Source organism: Chinchilla lanigera, unplaced genomic scaffold (assembly GCF_000276665.1).
Source record: "Chinchilla lanigera isolate Chin_1 unplaced genomic scaffold, ChiLan1.0 scaffold00078, whole genome shotgun sequence".
NCBI lineage: Eukaryota > Metazoa > Chordata > Mammalia > Rodentia > Chinchillidae > Chinchilla > Chinchilla lanigera.
In genome coordinates, this window is record NW_004955479.1 from 9,037,181 (window position 1) to 9,052,697 (window position 15,517).

General features: G+C 46.0%; 2 protein-coding genes across 6 annotated transcripts in view; one reads left to right on the forward strand and one right to left on the reverse strand.

The window, feature by feature from the left end:
* Snd1 (staphylococcal nuclease and tudor domain containing 1) overlaps positions 1 to 15,517 on the forward strand; it is a 431,831-nt gene that overhangs the window by 344,507 nt on the left and 71,807 nt on the right. The window lies entirely within an intron of this gene.
* Lrrc4 (leucine rich repeat containing 4) overlaps positions 1 to 15,517 on the reverse strand; it is a 54,688-nt gene that overhangs the window by 24,928 nt on the left and 14,243 nt on the right. The window contains exons 3-4 of one of the 5 annotated variants that reach the window (XR_263738.2): positions 6,254 to 7,003; positions 1,947 to 2,762 (exon numbers count right to left, since the gene is read on the reverse strand). The exons of 2 other annotated variants lie outside the window; for them this stretch is intronic. Coding sequence is in view for 1 of the 3 variants with exons in the window: in XM_013503285.1 (XP_013358739.1) it covers positions 6,909 to 7,003 (95 nt within the window). In the remaining 2 variants the exon portion in view is untranslated. Of the gene's footprint in view, positions 1 to 1,946; positions 2,763 to 6,242; positions 7,004 to 15,517 lie in introns of those variants that run through there. 2 more of the 5 variants (XR_001230881.1, XM_013503285.1) reach the window with 2 other exon arrangements.

Consider the following 15,517-nt stretch of genomic DNA (forward strand, 5'->3'; position numbering starts at 1 on the left):
TTCTTACTGTTGTTCCTATCAGAAAAATGAAGTAAGAAATATAGTACCTGGACCTGACAGTCATACTTTCCTTCCCCAAATAGAAGCAGTAGAACCTTTGGCAGTGCCAAGACCATCCTGGCACTTACATTTTTCCTCTCCATCTTTAATTCTGACCCAGATCAGTCCCAGAGTGAAGATGCAAATATTTAAACATGATTTCCTCTTGTATCTTTCTACTAAATTGGCCCACAGTACTTACTTGAACCTCATCTAAAGTGTAGCCTGGTGATAACGGTAGTAGAGAGTAATGAAATGCGCTCACTGGTTCACTATATGATTATCATTACCAACACAAAATCCTTCAAACAGCTTTGCTAAACAGTACCCCGGCCACTCATGGATTTGGTAGTCTACCATTCTGACAGGAAATGATACTACAGGCCATCTCTATGGAAGACTTATCTCTATGGAGACTTTCCATCTCTATGGAAGAATTGCTGGGCACATTCTACCAGGAGATATGTAGGACTTATGACCCAGAACAAATGGAGAAATGTTACCAAGAGGAAAAGACTACTGGAGTCCCCCCTGGAGATGAGGTCTGTGCCAGGAGAGCTGGGTGTCATTTATTTTAATTTAGGTGCATTAGATGCTCCTGAAACAGCAATTCCTAGTTTCTCTTACCTCTTCAATCATCCTGAGCAGTCATCGCTCCTGGAGCTTTGGTGAAGATTCTCTTAAAAAGGAAAAAGGGAGCTAATATTCTTAATATGATAGTAAAGAGCTAAAGGAAAGCCTTGTGGAATATTGGCTTTTTAGGTAAACTAGCTTATCATGAAGTCTGCATCCTTCTTTTTGGAAACCTAGTAAAGAAAACACCTATTTCATTATCCTCTGACAGTATTTCCTTTACAAACTAAAGATGACTGCGTACAAACTTGCCCACTGTTTTCAAAAGAGCTTCACTCAGGACCCAAGCACACTGGCGAGTACCCATAAAGCCTTGAGTGTGAGCTTTCATACTGCCATGTTTAGAGTATATTCCATCCTCCTGCTGTCCTGTTTTTTCGTCCAGACCAACACACATTGCCTCATTTTCTCCTTGGGATTACATAATTCAACTGATATCTTTTTTAGAACACAGCTCATAATATATAATAGCAAGGCTGCCTGAACCACCAGCAAAGAATAAGCATATTGTAGATTGCATTTGCTCTCCAGGTAGTACTAACATTCTGATGTTCCACATGTGACTTCCCCAAGGACACAGGAGTGACTGTTCTGGTGGATGAGCTGACCTTAATTATTCCCTCTTCTTTAGCATGCCCACTCCCTCTGTCTGTTGCCAAGGACTTGGGAACCTCTGTGTTCTGAACCTGGCTTTATTGATGAACTTCCCACTTGCTACTCCACCCGTGACAGTTTCTGGTCAGCTGAACTTAAATGGATTTTGGAAATGAAAGTGACCAACGGTCTGTTATGAAATGCTTTGGTGCATGAAATAAGATTATGAGCAAGGTAGAGAATTGACAGTGGAAATACCCTAACCTGGCCCAAACATGTATCACATAGCCAGAAGGAAAGAGCTCATCATCTTAGGCTTATCTTCAGAACATTTAAAGCCATCTTTCCCTTCTGGGTCACTTAACAAAAACTAGTAACATGTGAATAGTCAGACCTGGGTTACCATTCCAGCCTCCTCATTTCCCATGTGATCTTGCACACATTCTGAGTCTGTAAATCCAGGGTAGCCTTGGTGCATGCAAGAATTCAGTGTGATGGTGTCCTTGGTGTTGTGGAGTACAGCAGCTACTTGCCTATGTAAAGAGGATACCTTCCCTATATAGAGTTATCTTGAAAATATATATGTAAATGCTAAACACAGGACCTGGTAGATAGTAAACACTCAGTGAACAGCAGCCAGAAGCATCATTTTTATTAACAGAAACTCTATTGTGGTTTTGCTAAAATCAGGTTCAGACTTCAGTGTAGATGAAACACTATACCCAGAGTGCACTGATAGGCTGGATATAGATATGTGTGCATTCACATTGGAATCAACAAAGAATAATGCTCGGTTCTCTCCATTGCCTCTTGCCCCTTGTCTAGTCCTGTACCCACGGCAGATACTGCCAGTCAGTCACAGCACTACTTTGGCTTGGGGCTGGGATCCTTCACAGGACTCATCAAAACTACTCCCACTTGGATGGATTTGGCACTTGCATGGAAACATATTTGCCATAGTTGGTTTAACTTCTCAAAAGAGCATTTCTTAAAGCACCTCCAGGCAATTCACCATTCTTTTTTCCATGAAGTGTGATAAGATAGGGTCTCTTTGCCTCTGGCTCTGCACGGTCCTACATGTCAAAAGCTTTCTACTCAGTGACATGTTTACTAGGAAAGGAGAGATCTGGAGATAATAATGCCCAAGAGTCCTAACCTTGCAAGAAGGCTTTTCTAGACTTGATTGTAGACTGATAAGAGAGGGGCAGCCAGGACTCCACAGATACCTAATAGATCTCTAAAAAATAATGGCTGGGGTGTCTTTGCCATGTCCTTAAAGTACCACAGGGGCTGTCTGTGCCTTTTCTCCAGTTACATAGGCTTCTGACCCTGTTTGATTTCCAGTTTCACTGCAGCTCCGCAATGAGGGACACAGGGTGGCCTTCTAGATCCTAGATAGATAACCCGGGCCTTCTTGTCCTAATAGAGCGCTCTTTTTGTTTCAGTCTTTCCCTCACACAGCCACAGTCTGAGATTGCCATATGTTTGTCTTTAATCTGCATTAAATTGAAAGAGTTGGAAGTTAGCAGAATGCCAGCAGGAGCCCTAAAGAAAGATCTAGGTGCTAACCAGGACAGAAAAGGACAAGAAAAGAACCCCAAGTAGAATCATTTAGAACAATCACTGCAGGAAGAACAGCTGTCCGTTGAACCAGGAAGGAAGGTTTGAACTAGAAACTACTTTATTATGCCCTTTTTCTTCATGATGGCTTCCTTTCCTCCTTTCCCATCTCTTGAGGCAGTGAAATTCTTTTTAGTGGTCACCACTAAGGTTGAAGATCAGGAAACTAAAACCAACAGGTCCCTCTGTCTCTTCCCAGAGGGCTACACCTGTGATTTCATCCACAGGTCTCTACGGTACTTACAGTGCTAGGGTGCTGTTACTTCTCCAGTTAAATAAATCTAAAACCACTGACCCAGGGTTTTTATAGCAATGCTGCAACCTTATATGAGGAAATGCAACAAATAGTCCATTACTGTTGATTGGATATGGATTTTTGGCCTGGCCACCTGCCACTTGGTAATTTTAGAATAGGGTCACTTTTGGAATTGGAAGATTCCTTGTAGGAGGGAACTGGTATTTGCTAAATAGTTGTTTCTTATCGTCATGCCCTCCCACAGCTGCATGCCCCACCTTCTGAGTGGAGGGCCACTCTTCAGCCTGCCTGGCAGAGCCAGAGCTCCTCCATCAGCTGTCAGGGCTGCAGACGTGGCCGTTTCCAAACACCCAGGGTGCACTTAAGCGCTTCCTCTTTCTAATCTCAGCACTTCCACTCTCAACACATCAGCAGCTTTGTAACTTGCATTTTATTTTGCTCTATGTTTTGGCCCTTCAGGTATTTGTGGGAGGAAGGTAGGGATACTGGTGAACTATGGTGTCACTGATTTCAGATTGTACAGTTACACCCCAGGTCATGATCTCTGGCCAGTTTAAGCAACAATGCAAGGACCATCATGAAGGCTTTTGCTGTTTAAACATGACAGTTTTTAAGGCTAAATTCTGTTTCCTTTTGATAAGTGACCATCTGCCTTGGTTTCACTCTCTGCAAAATAGGGTATCAAAGCCCTGTTCTACCTTGAAAATCCTGAAAGGTGAATCAGCCAAGGTGAAGAGGTCCCTGAGGAGACCTTGGCCCCAGGTGATGAGCTGCGGGTGTTGTGTAACCTTGACGGAGACCCCTGGTCAGACAGTTCTTTCTCTCACCAGCACCTAAATAGTTAGGGCCAGTTGATGGAATAAGAGAAGTATTCCAGGCATGATCTGGGATCCTGAGATGTGACTATTCTGTACCCAACTGGGCTAAACTTTGGTCAGTATTCCCTTTTCTCTGTCACCAGATCTGTCTGATGCATTGCCTTTTTCTTGACGTGAGCAGGTTGCTGATTGGATTCTGAGAAGCAACAGAGCCTACGCAGAATCTGTTCCAGAGGTCTTAGAGCTGGGTGCTCCCAGGTTTCCTTCCAGCCAACTGGTTGGACTCTGCACTGAGTTGAAGATGAAAACCAGACACTAAATGTTATGTCTTCCTGTTATCGGTTGCTATTTCCATCTATTCTAATACCCTGTCTGCTTCTTGGATGTCTGGATAAGACCGTATTTGCATATAGTTTGTCTTCTTCCTTGTCTGAATATAATCAGCCCCCCTTTTTTTCCCAGGATTAAGACCAGCCCTCTAACATTTTGACCAAGGCTTCTGATCTTCATGCTGTGTCCTTCAGCCCAGACTGTTTCAGAAGTCAGGCCTGAAGACATGATCTTTGTTATTATCAAGTATGATACAAGGTCATTTTCCCTTATCTGCTGCCTGTCTGTATTTTCTTATCGTGCTACCCGGGAGTGAGGTTAGTCAGGTGTGACCAGAGGTTGTTCTGGAAGTTTTCATTCTTGGTTTTCCATGCAGAGTTACAGTCAGTGATTAAGATATCTCAGCCCAGCATCACCAACGGATGGCAACTTCAAAAGCTCGTGAGGCCCTGGGATCCCTGGCGCATCTCAGTGTGTAACCTTCTAACCTTGCATCAGGGACAGCCCTGTTTTGCTTCTCATGCCTGTAGTCCTAATGAAGCCTTGTGGCATGTAAGGTGCAAACGGAGGCATTGAAATCGTGTCCGTGGCCAGTCCTTGCAGATGTGACGAAGGGCTCTTCATGTCACAAGGGCACTGAAGCTGTCTGACACCTAGGGACCGGAAGACCACTTCTGGGGATATACAGTAGCCTCATGCTACCTGTCTGTCCTTTCATCCGCCCTTCCTCTTTTTATTCATTCACCCACCCCCTTGTGTTTCTCTAATTTGTACAGTATCATTCTAAGGTGTTGAAGAGATCAATAGCAATTCACCTTTTCCCTTATTGATTAAAGTGACGGCCAGGAAAAATGGCAGGCAATACCAATTCATTTATCATGAGCTCTCCATTTCCTACCAAGCCACCAGTGACCTCTCCTGCCTGTTAGCTCACTGATCTATGACTGGGATTACTCCTGTTTCCAGGCTGCTTTAATGGGAGTGAGAGAACCACTGTGTTTGGCTAGCTATAATCAAAGCTAGGGAAAGAAGGAGACAGTAAGTAATGAGCAAGAAAATGGCTGTGGAGCCTGTTCTGTGGCTTATCTGCGGGGCTCGCCACATGTGAAGTGCTCTAAAGAAGAGGTGATGAGGTGTTAGTTGATGGACATTGCTTTGTCACCCAACAGCACCCCACCCCCGTTTTTCTAAAGGACACAGCATTCCTTTATTATCTCTTTTTTCCAAGAATGTAAATTGAATGTGGTAAATGAAAAAGCCATGACCCCTGCGAACTGGCTTCATTTTTGCTGAAGGTGCAAAGCTTGTCATGCCTCCATGGCCTCCCACTAGTAACCACCTCCCCCTGGAGCGTGAAGTGCCAGAGCTGGGCCTGAAGGAGGGGGATTCCCAGAGGGTCCTGTGCCCACCTGCCGATGAGGCATGGAAAAGTTACCAGATTCTCTGCCCTAGAAACAAGCATGGGAGAACATGCGGGGAGGGGTGTGCATCGTGCTCTTCCTTGCTGTCGGTAACTTCTGGCTCTCCCTTTGAAAAGGTGATGGGAGATACCTTTTGAATGTACCATTTCAGCTGCCGTGATGCTAAAGTGCTTTTTTTAAAACTCTACATTACAAACAGGAAATTCTTACTAGTTCACTCACCTGGTGGGGAGACCAGGTCCTTCGAATCACATGGCTCTTAAAAGGGCAGTTAGCACTGGCTGTAAAGCCAAAGCTTGGCTAACCCAGCTGCTTCTTTTTTATGTATCGAATTTACATTTTGTTGCTTCTGTTGAATTTTGAAGCAACTATCGCCCACCATGCCCAGCATGATAGTTCAGTTCTCTCAGCCCTTGTATCAGTCTTGAGTTTGCTACCTTGGCACAAAGTAAGCCAATCCCCAGAAACGCCTGCCTGTGAGCTTTGGTGCAGAAGTAGTGTTTGGAGGACTGCCTGAAAGATTACCCTGCTCAGCCACTTACCTCAGTGTGCAGTTACTGGTGATGGGATCGTAGTTCCAGAGCTGTTGGTGCTGACAGGGCGTGCAGTCTGTGTCAGCCTGAACACACAGCCAGGCTTCTCCAGAGGAGCAGTGCCGTCTCCCATGTTTCCTGAGTGCTCAGTGAGTTGAAGTCACTATTTTGGATATCCCTCTCCCTGTGGGGCGACTTCACTAGAAACCCAGTGTCCCCATGTCAGGTAGCTCTGTGGTCTGTGGATGCTGGACCTGCAGTAGTCAGCCAGCCAGCCCTCCGTGTGCTGGTTAATTACATGTGAAGCTGCCAGCAGGATGATTGTTCTTTTCCCATGGATCATTAATAAACCATTCTGTCCTGCATGGCTGGGTTGAAGGAAGTCTGATAATTCCATCATCTTCCTCGGCTTTGTTAGACAGCTCTTCTTTTTAGTCTAAAGCTTTAAAAATGGCTGGGAATGATGAAAGGAGAGGAAAAGAGGAATCTATTTCCATTACATGCATGTTTTTCTCCTAAGCTAGAAAGTGACCCCCTGCTTTCACATCATCTTGGCAGCCACAGTACAGAGGGTCCACGCTTGCCATGGTTGGGAAGTGCCAGTGGCTCAGCTCCTAACATTTGCAGCAGACTACACACTGGGCCTGATTTGGAGATGAAGCAACTAGTGCAGCAGATGGCAAATAGTCCTGCTCCACTGGGGCCTGAGACGCGCACCATCTTCTTCCTCCAGCCAAGGCAGCCTTGTTCCTGCTCTGCCTGGGTACAGAAAGCATTTCTGGATTTTTAGAAACTCCTTTTTTAGGCAAAGATGGAAGAAGGCAAAGCAAATATAATACAGGAAACGCAATCTAGTTATAAACATTTCCCTGTCAAACAAACTAAAATAGAGCCTTTCCTTTGTTGGCTAGAAGAATTTAGAATAGAAATCTACATTTCTCTGTACAGCGTTGAATGCAAAAATAAAAAACATTATAAATAGAAATAAGTATGACCCATTCCATTTCCAAGGACTTGAATATATCTTTCATAACAGCAACTAAGAGCATTTTATAGCTTGGATGGCTCCAGAGGTTATGTAGTCCAAGCCAGAGATTTTGCAGTAGTTGAGACCATTGAGGCACAGAGAAATGAATCACGTGAGCACATTCACATAGTAAATTCAGTGTAGAGCCTAAGTCTCCACATCCCACTGTGGTGCTCTTACCATTGCACACACAGTGGCTCCCAGACGGCGGTCTCCACCACCTAATCATCCACTTGAAGTACAAGCGGCAGAGTGAGGATATGACAGTGGTGTCTAAAAGGGAGTAGATGTATGTGACAAAAGAGGTAAACAAGTGAATTCTCTTCAGATTGCATTCTTTTTTGGAAAAAAGGACAGGAGGCTAAGTCCAAAGAAATTATCAGGGCCTCAGCATTCTGTAGAAGACTCTGCCCAGACAGGGCTGCAGACATAACTGCACATGGGAGCAGAAGGCATGCCCGAAGGGAAGGAGTACAGGTGTCACAGACTGGAGCTTTCCACTGCTTCCCCTGCTGTACATTTGTAGAGAAGCTACTGTCTATGCATGTTAAAATCTAAGTTTCAGATGCCCCGCCAAAAGAAACCAAGGAGTGCTAAACTGCTAGAAGCAGAGAATTTTTTTCATCCTTCTTTTTTGGACGGTCTTTACATTGGTTTATTTGAGTTTTTCATTGAGAGGGTTGGGAAGGTCAAATTGCCTCCCTGGGATTGTTCTTGAACTCCCCAGCACAGGGACCTTCTCCGTCTACCCTCACAGGAGGCCCATTGGGGAGCCGAGCCACAGTGTCAGGGTCTGGGAGTTTCCCCGACTCTGTAGCTGAAACTGGTTCCCTATCTTGTCAGCAGTGATGTCTGTTTGCCTTTTAAGGGGTTGTCAAGTGCGGGAAGAACAAACCACATTTTCTGGCAATTTAATTTTATTAACTGTGATTTTCCCCCTTTTCAAAGCATAGCTAAATGGAGCTAAACATACACACAGGGCTATATTTAGTCCTCATGGTGTGGTAGAGTAGGGAAGGCACAAACATAGAGGTTTATCTGCTACCTAGTAAACACAGGGAGGTGTCAGGACTGGAAAATTCAATAGTAATAATAAGCATTTATATGGTGCAATGACAACTTTGATACAGGGCATAATTTTCTGGGGATTGCTATTAATTGTGCTTCTGCCTGTGAGCGGCCCCCTGGTGAGGGGCTTGGAACACCACGCAGAGTTAAGCTATATTAAACATCAATTAAAACAGTGTAAAATAGAAACTGAATAAAATATGCAAAGGTCAGAGTGTCTGTGAGCATGTAGCCAAGGCATTGGGGTCCGAAGGGTTAGGACCTAGTGAACCTACTATGCTGATGTGTTCATGTGCCCTGTTGCTCTTAGCTTTTTTGATGCAGGTTTAATGGGTTTGCGGGAGAGTGGATTATAGTACGCTCTAGCTTTTCCACGTCCAGTTCTTCCTCAGAGGGATTTTGAGACTACTTACTGCCAGTAAGATGCATGAGAAAAGACAACCGGTAGCAATCAGTGCCATCCAACAGAACTCTCTGGGTTGATGGAGATGTGCTTTATCTGCCCTGGTCAGTACAGTGGCCACTGGCTACTCATGGATACTGAGCAATTGAAATGTTTTTAGTGCTACTGACTGGGAAAGAGAATCTTTAATAAAATTTAATTAATTTTCATCTTAATCGCCACATGTGGCTTACGGCCACTGCCTTAGGCAGTGCAAGACTCTAGACTGGCAGGGGTCCATCCTAAGCACAGAAATGCCAGGCTTGCCTGCGTGCTTCCTGAACACATTTGCCCCTTCCCCCCACCCCCAGGTGTGTTTTCACAATACTTTAGTTTTTTAACCCTCCCCACTCATGCTTTTAACCTAAACTTCCAAATTCTTTTGCAAGTGCCATACAAGGTCATACAAGAATGAGAAAGAGGGTCCATGCCTGAATCAAACCAGCCTTGACCTTGCCCCTTTTTGTCCTGAGAGCCCAAGTCAGGCTCATATTGGGAATTTCCTTCTCTGCCAGACAGAAAATAAGGAACAGCATGAAATGTCTGGCTGAAGACCACAGATCTGCAGAGTTGTCATGGGACATCTGATTCAGTTGCTGAGTCTGACCTTTGAGTTCCTAGAACCTGTAGGGATTATAGAATTCCAGGGTCATCCAGGCAACTCCTTGATAGTCTTCGATCGTTTGGGCACCTGAACTGAAAATACCTTTTCCCATAGCACTGGTTTGGTTTGGTTTGGTTTTTTGAGATAGTGTCTCATTGTGCAATTCAGGCTGGCCTTGTAGCCCAGGCTGACCTCAAACTCGAGGCGATCCTCATGCCTCAGCCTGCCGAGTATTGGGATTACAGGTGTGTGCCACCACACCCAGCTACCGTAACTGTTAACACCTGTTGAATGCTTAGAATGAACTTAGTCATTAGGTTGACATAGTGTAGTGGAACAAAGCATTGCACTTGCAATTTTTTAAAAATCTCCTGCTTTTAAAGTCCTGACTGTTCCATTTACCAACTCTATGACCTTGACAGAAATCATTTCACCTCCCTGAAGCGTCATCTTCCTCAGTAAAAATGAGTGTTTTGGACTAAATGACTTGCATGTGCTGAGATGATGTAGAAGAGAGACCCAAAGAAAGAACTGTAAAACACTGCGGCTGCATGCAGTGCCTCTCTTCTGATGTCAGCCTGCAATGACAGCAGCTCTTTCCTGAGCCCCACCCTTCCTGTAGTTAGCACTGACATACACCTGCAGGTTGCTGCCCAGGACCACAAATACTTTGAGCAGGATGAGTGGCACTGCTGCCTCTTGTGGTTAAGGTACTTGGTGAACCTCAGGGAAGTCCAAAATCATAGCTGTTATCCTCAGAGATGCCATTTTGGCCTGTTACAGAAGAAGGCAAGAGGTTTCGTGGTTTGGGTAGCAGATCCATGAAACAAGAAGGGTTTAGAAGTCACCTGAAGTATGCAGATCGCCACACTGACTAGATGGTTGTTTGCCAGCTCCTCTCCTTCCAGCGGTTGCAAGACACTGCTCACAGGATAGTCCCAGCCTCCCAGGTCCCCCGTGGAGCTGCCAGCACTGCACAGCTCACAAAGGGCCCCGTAGCATCTCTAATTGAGGAGCTGGTGAGCGGACGCCCTCAGTGGAGGTATTTTTAGCTGCAGTGATACAGCCTCATCTTTTTACAGGATATTTTTTAATGAAATAAATAAGTGAAACTAAAGACTGTGATACTTACACCCCAGTGCCAGCACCCAAGAAGTGTTGGCATATCCCCTCACCACAGCCTAGGTACTTAATCCTCCCTAAGACCCAGGTGCTAAGGCTCAGAGTTTGCCAGAATATTAGGCCAGTGAGACAGCATGTACAGAAGCAAGAAGGGCTAGAAATAGAGAGGAGGAATAATGCAGACTGGCCTCATGTAGAGGTGCTGAGGACGCTGCAGCCAGTGTGGGCGTCTGGGATCCACCCTCCGTCCAGGCCTCTCAGGCCTTGGATGGATCTGATGCCTGAGTGGACCTTGGCTCCTGAGCTGAGAACAGCCCACAATATACAAGGACTTCGTTCTGTGGCTTGCTGACTCTTTATACTTTTGTTTTCCTTCTCTTTGTTCTGTCTATGATTTGTCATATTTTCCTGGTTTGTGTGTGTATACCGTGTCATCAGGGGCTGGAAGACATTCACAGAACTTGCATCAGACACCAGAGCAGGATCCTGGATTGATCAGAGCAGTGGTTCTCAACCCTAGCAACACAGTGGAGGCACAGCATAAGGAAGCTACTAACGCCTGGGCCTCTCTCCAAGATTCTGGCTTCATCAAGCACCAGCTTTTTATTTAAGTTCCCCAGGTATATTAGCTGATACCAAAGAATAACCTCTTTAATTGTGGGAGAAGTGATAATGGCCTTGTGGTTATGTAAGAAAATGACCGAGTTCTTCAGAGGTGCACACCGAAGTACCTTGGCTGAAGTCGTATCACGTGTAGGAGATACTTTAAAACACTTCAGGGAAAAAAAAGGGGGACTAAGTGAAGCAAAAATTGTAATTGTTGAGTGTGGATGGTTGGACTTCATTACTGTTCTGTTTGCGGTGTTTCAAATTTTTCATACTAGAAGATTTTTTATCATTACAGTAGTTATAAGATTTTTCTGCAGCTCCCTAAGTGATTCTAATGTGAGGCTAGGGTAGAGAACCACTGATGTAGGAAACTAAGTTTGGATCCCCAAACACAACTATATGGCCAAGTTCCTATGAGCAGTCTGGGCCCTGGGGGACAGGGTAAGGACAAAGAGCCAGTTAGACCTCTACCTAGAATCAGGATCCAAGAGTGGCCGACTAAACAGCTTTGTGCCTTCTGCTGAAGACCTCACTTCTGCTGAATAACCTCACTGTAACTAATTTCCACCCTGCATAAAAGCGACTCTGGTTTGCAGAGCTGCAGTGCCCTGGGGCTCACTTGCCTTGTCCCTTGCCACGCTGTATGCCCCATCCTGAGGACCTCCCTGGCCACACCAGGGAGATGGAATGCAGGTACAGTTGCATCATGATTCATGCCGCAAGAGACCCTCATGTCCTCAAGAGTATTCAACACTTTACCAAGTGGAAACTGGCTACAGCTAGGGCAGGAGGACTGAAACTTGTCACCTCTTCCTGTCCCTGACTCCGCTGTCAGGAGTCAAAATGCTCCCAGCTCCCACCGCTGTGCACATGTGTACAAAGACTCCTTTGTGTCCTCAGTGCCTGTGCCAATGCCCCAGTGCTTTTGCTCCAGCCACTCAGCAGGTAAGATAAACAGCAGCTTGCTGGAGCCAAAGTAAAAGTAACTCTGGTGCTTGGGCTGGAAGCTTCCATGCCACATTTACACACCATAGCCTTGATGAGGGTCCTGGTTTGGCACCCCTTCATTCAGGGGCAAGCTATTGGCTCTTCTTTATCCAGGGGATTTTGTGACTTCATCTGTGCATTGCTGGGGGATGCTAAAGCACAGGGAGAGCTATGGACTGCCGAGGTCACTCACCCAGCCCAGAATAAACACATTACCAGTATATTTGCTGAAAGAATGGAAGCAGACTTCCAACTCTCACAGGAGCCCTGAGACAGCCTTTCCAGCAAATGCATGTCTGAGAGGTACAAAGTCACCCCTGTCCCTCTGCAGGAGGGCCGTGGCATCTCTGTCTCCATAGGGCCTGAGTCAGTAGTGGTCTCAGCACTGTCCATGGCCTACGTACACAGGGCCAAGTGGGTACACTTCCTCCTCGGCCCACTCCTTGGATGAGAAGTCTCAAGGCACTGGAGCACAACACTGTAAACCTGCCGTGTGGCTGTTGCTGCGCTTCTCACAATCCTTTAGATAGGGGGAGACAAAGCCTTCCCTCTCTGCTATGGTCTGCACTCTGGGAGTGCTCCTCCCTTCCCCCACACACACACCCCCACTGTCGCTCTCATTCCAGCCATCTCACTGGTTTGCCCAAGGTGCTAATCGCTTCAAGAGCAAGGACCAAGGCTTCAGTTCCCTGGTTCTCCAGTGACTAGTGCCCGTCCTTGCTCATTGTTCTAGTTCTAAACAAGCAAATAAAGGAGCGCACCAAGGAAAGGCTGTGGCAGGGAGTGCCACTATGCTAAGCGTAGTAAAACCTTCCATTTAAAAATCTGCTTCACTTCCATTTGGGCTCGTGAGCCTAAACTGTACAACAGTCTGGTGTCCACCTCAATTGGGCTTTAGGGCATCCTGTGACTGCCTGGGGAGTTTATGGTTGTAATGGCCAGAGAGTCATCATGTTTGGTTTTATTCTGACTTGCCTGGCAAGTAAAGGTTAGTTTCTGTGTGCCTCATTCTGTCCCATTTGACTCTCCTGGGTCTCAGCTATCTGTCCTCTCTCTTTGCTTACCTAGGGCTGAGGAGAGTGATGGGTTTGTAGGGAGATTTTCCTTGTTTTTTCCAGGACAGTCATGACATCTGGCTGGTTCTCTTAGAAGTTACTTCTTCTGACCCCCAAGGACAGCTCACAGCAACTCAGCGTAAGCGATACCATGTATAACAAGCGCATCTAAAGCTAGGAGCAGGACTGTCTTGCCTGCCAGAAAGCAATCTGACCAGTCTTTTCCTTGCCTCCCTATCAAGTCTAGAGGAGGTCTCCAATCTCGTGGATGTTTTGTAAGATGCTGAAGTCCTCTTGCCACCCCTGGAGATTGTGATGTGTCTGAGCTAGCATCTACACACCGGTATCTAACAGCTTCCTCAGTGCTTCTAATCCGCACCTGGAGCCAAGAAGCATTGCCTCAAGAGAGTCTTCACTGGAGGAGCTAGAGTAGTGCTTGTACCCCCTGAACAGCCCACTGCTGGCCTCACCTTCCCCAAGGAGTGGGGGAGCAGATGACCCCATGCCCCTTCCCTGGCTAATTCTAGGAGAGAACTCCCATGCTGTGCAGTTGCAGTGCAGTGCATGCACGTGAGCGTGTAGACGTATGTGCATTTGCATACACGCACGCACACACAGCCCACTGCCTTCTAACCTTGGGCACAGAAGTGGAGGGGAGAGAGATATATCTGACATCTGTAGACAAGGGCTCAGTTTTATTTTGAGAGGTACTGGTGAAGGAGAAGAATCCAGAGCTATCTCTGCAATTTTTTCCCAGAATGATAATTTTAAATTCTAGCTCAAGGAATTTATCCCCTGCATCCAATCCCCAGCTCCCAAGCGTCACATCCCACCCATTGGTAGCAGAAAAGCCTGCCACTGCAGTGAGAGGCAAGGCCACACACCAGTTGAAATCCCAGACAGCTTCCTACCCTCCCTCCATATCTTGTCAGATATTTCAAGCTTTAAGTCCTTATTCGTGCTCTGCCTACTTGGCTGGCTGTTCTTGCACTTGAGCAGCTTGTTTGCCTGGACAGGTCCAAGCTGTCTGAGCCATCAGCAGCTGCACCTCCTCCCTCGCGCCTTCTGTCTGAGCCAACCTTGATTCACAGTAGTGCAGATGGCCCCAGCCATACCCAACAACGTCTGCCACTCCCATCCCCTCTCTTCCCCTGCTCCCCTGAGACGAAGGGGCTGGCTGGGCCAGGCCTTGCCTACGGGTCAACCTGGGGCTAAGATAAAGACCACTCTCAGTTCAAGTTCTGGTGTATTAACCCAGGCGACATGATTTTTAAAAGGAAATGATCTGAAACTCACAGAATAAGGAAAAGGAAAGGTTTAAGTTCATATTGTGCAGAAAACATTTCCCAGCCTGCATAAAAGCGAGTCTGGTTCTGCAATTGGTCTTAGTACCACCCACTCTACATCCTAAGTATTACTGATAAGCTGAGAGAGAATCAGAAGAAAGAGCAAGTGTCAGATCCCACCTTTCTTTTTTACTTCCTCTTTCTCCTTTCTGTACAGACATTGGCAGCTTCTCGAAGTACTGCTCCCCATTTTCTCAGTCCCCTTAAAATACTTAAAAAGTAGTACCTTATGGTATACCATTGTAATCAAACAGCTTCCCTTCTTATTCCTTTGTCTCAGAAATGAACTGACTAGTAAGTGTGAGAGGGGTTGCGGGAGACTGGGCACATTGCATCACCTCTAGGGTAGCCCTTGGCCTTTCCCCATATTGGCTTATTGCTGGGCAGCAGGAATATAGAGTTGCACAGGAATGAGACATCCCAGCTAGCAGGCTCTGTCTGAGCGAGACTCATAGCCATCCACACTGGCAGTAGCCTGCGGAAAGGGAGGGAAGCCTGTGGCATCTGTCCACTATACTGCCTGTTTGGCTCTAGGTAGGGCACTATGTAAATACATTTAGGTCATCTGTAAACCTCAGAGCTCTAGCAGCTATTGGAATGCCATTGGTTCAGCAATAACAATATTCACATTATTCACCCTGATGCCTATTTAGCTTTTCTACACATTATTTCAAGACTTTACTCCATTACATCAAACTCTTATAGTCTCAGGCTGCTTAAGAAGGGAGGAACATAAGCCCCTAAGGCAAATCTTTCCTATAGAGAATTTCACAACTGAGATGTTATCCCCTCTGTATACAACTATGTGTTTGCTTCTGGGTAAGGGCATTTTCAGTCGTCGATAATGATGAAATAGTTTTAGTGGCACTCAAGGACCAATAACATTTTTTTTTTTTTTTTTGTCTTTCTGAGACAGGGTCTCGCTATGCAGTTTAGGCTGACCTTGAGCTCACTTTGTAGCCCAGGCTGGCCTGGAGCTCACAATGATCCTCCTGCCTTAGCCTCCCGAGTGG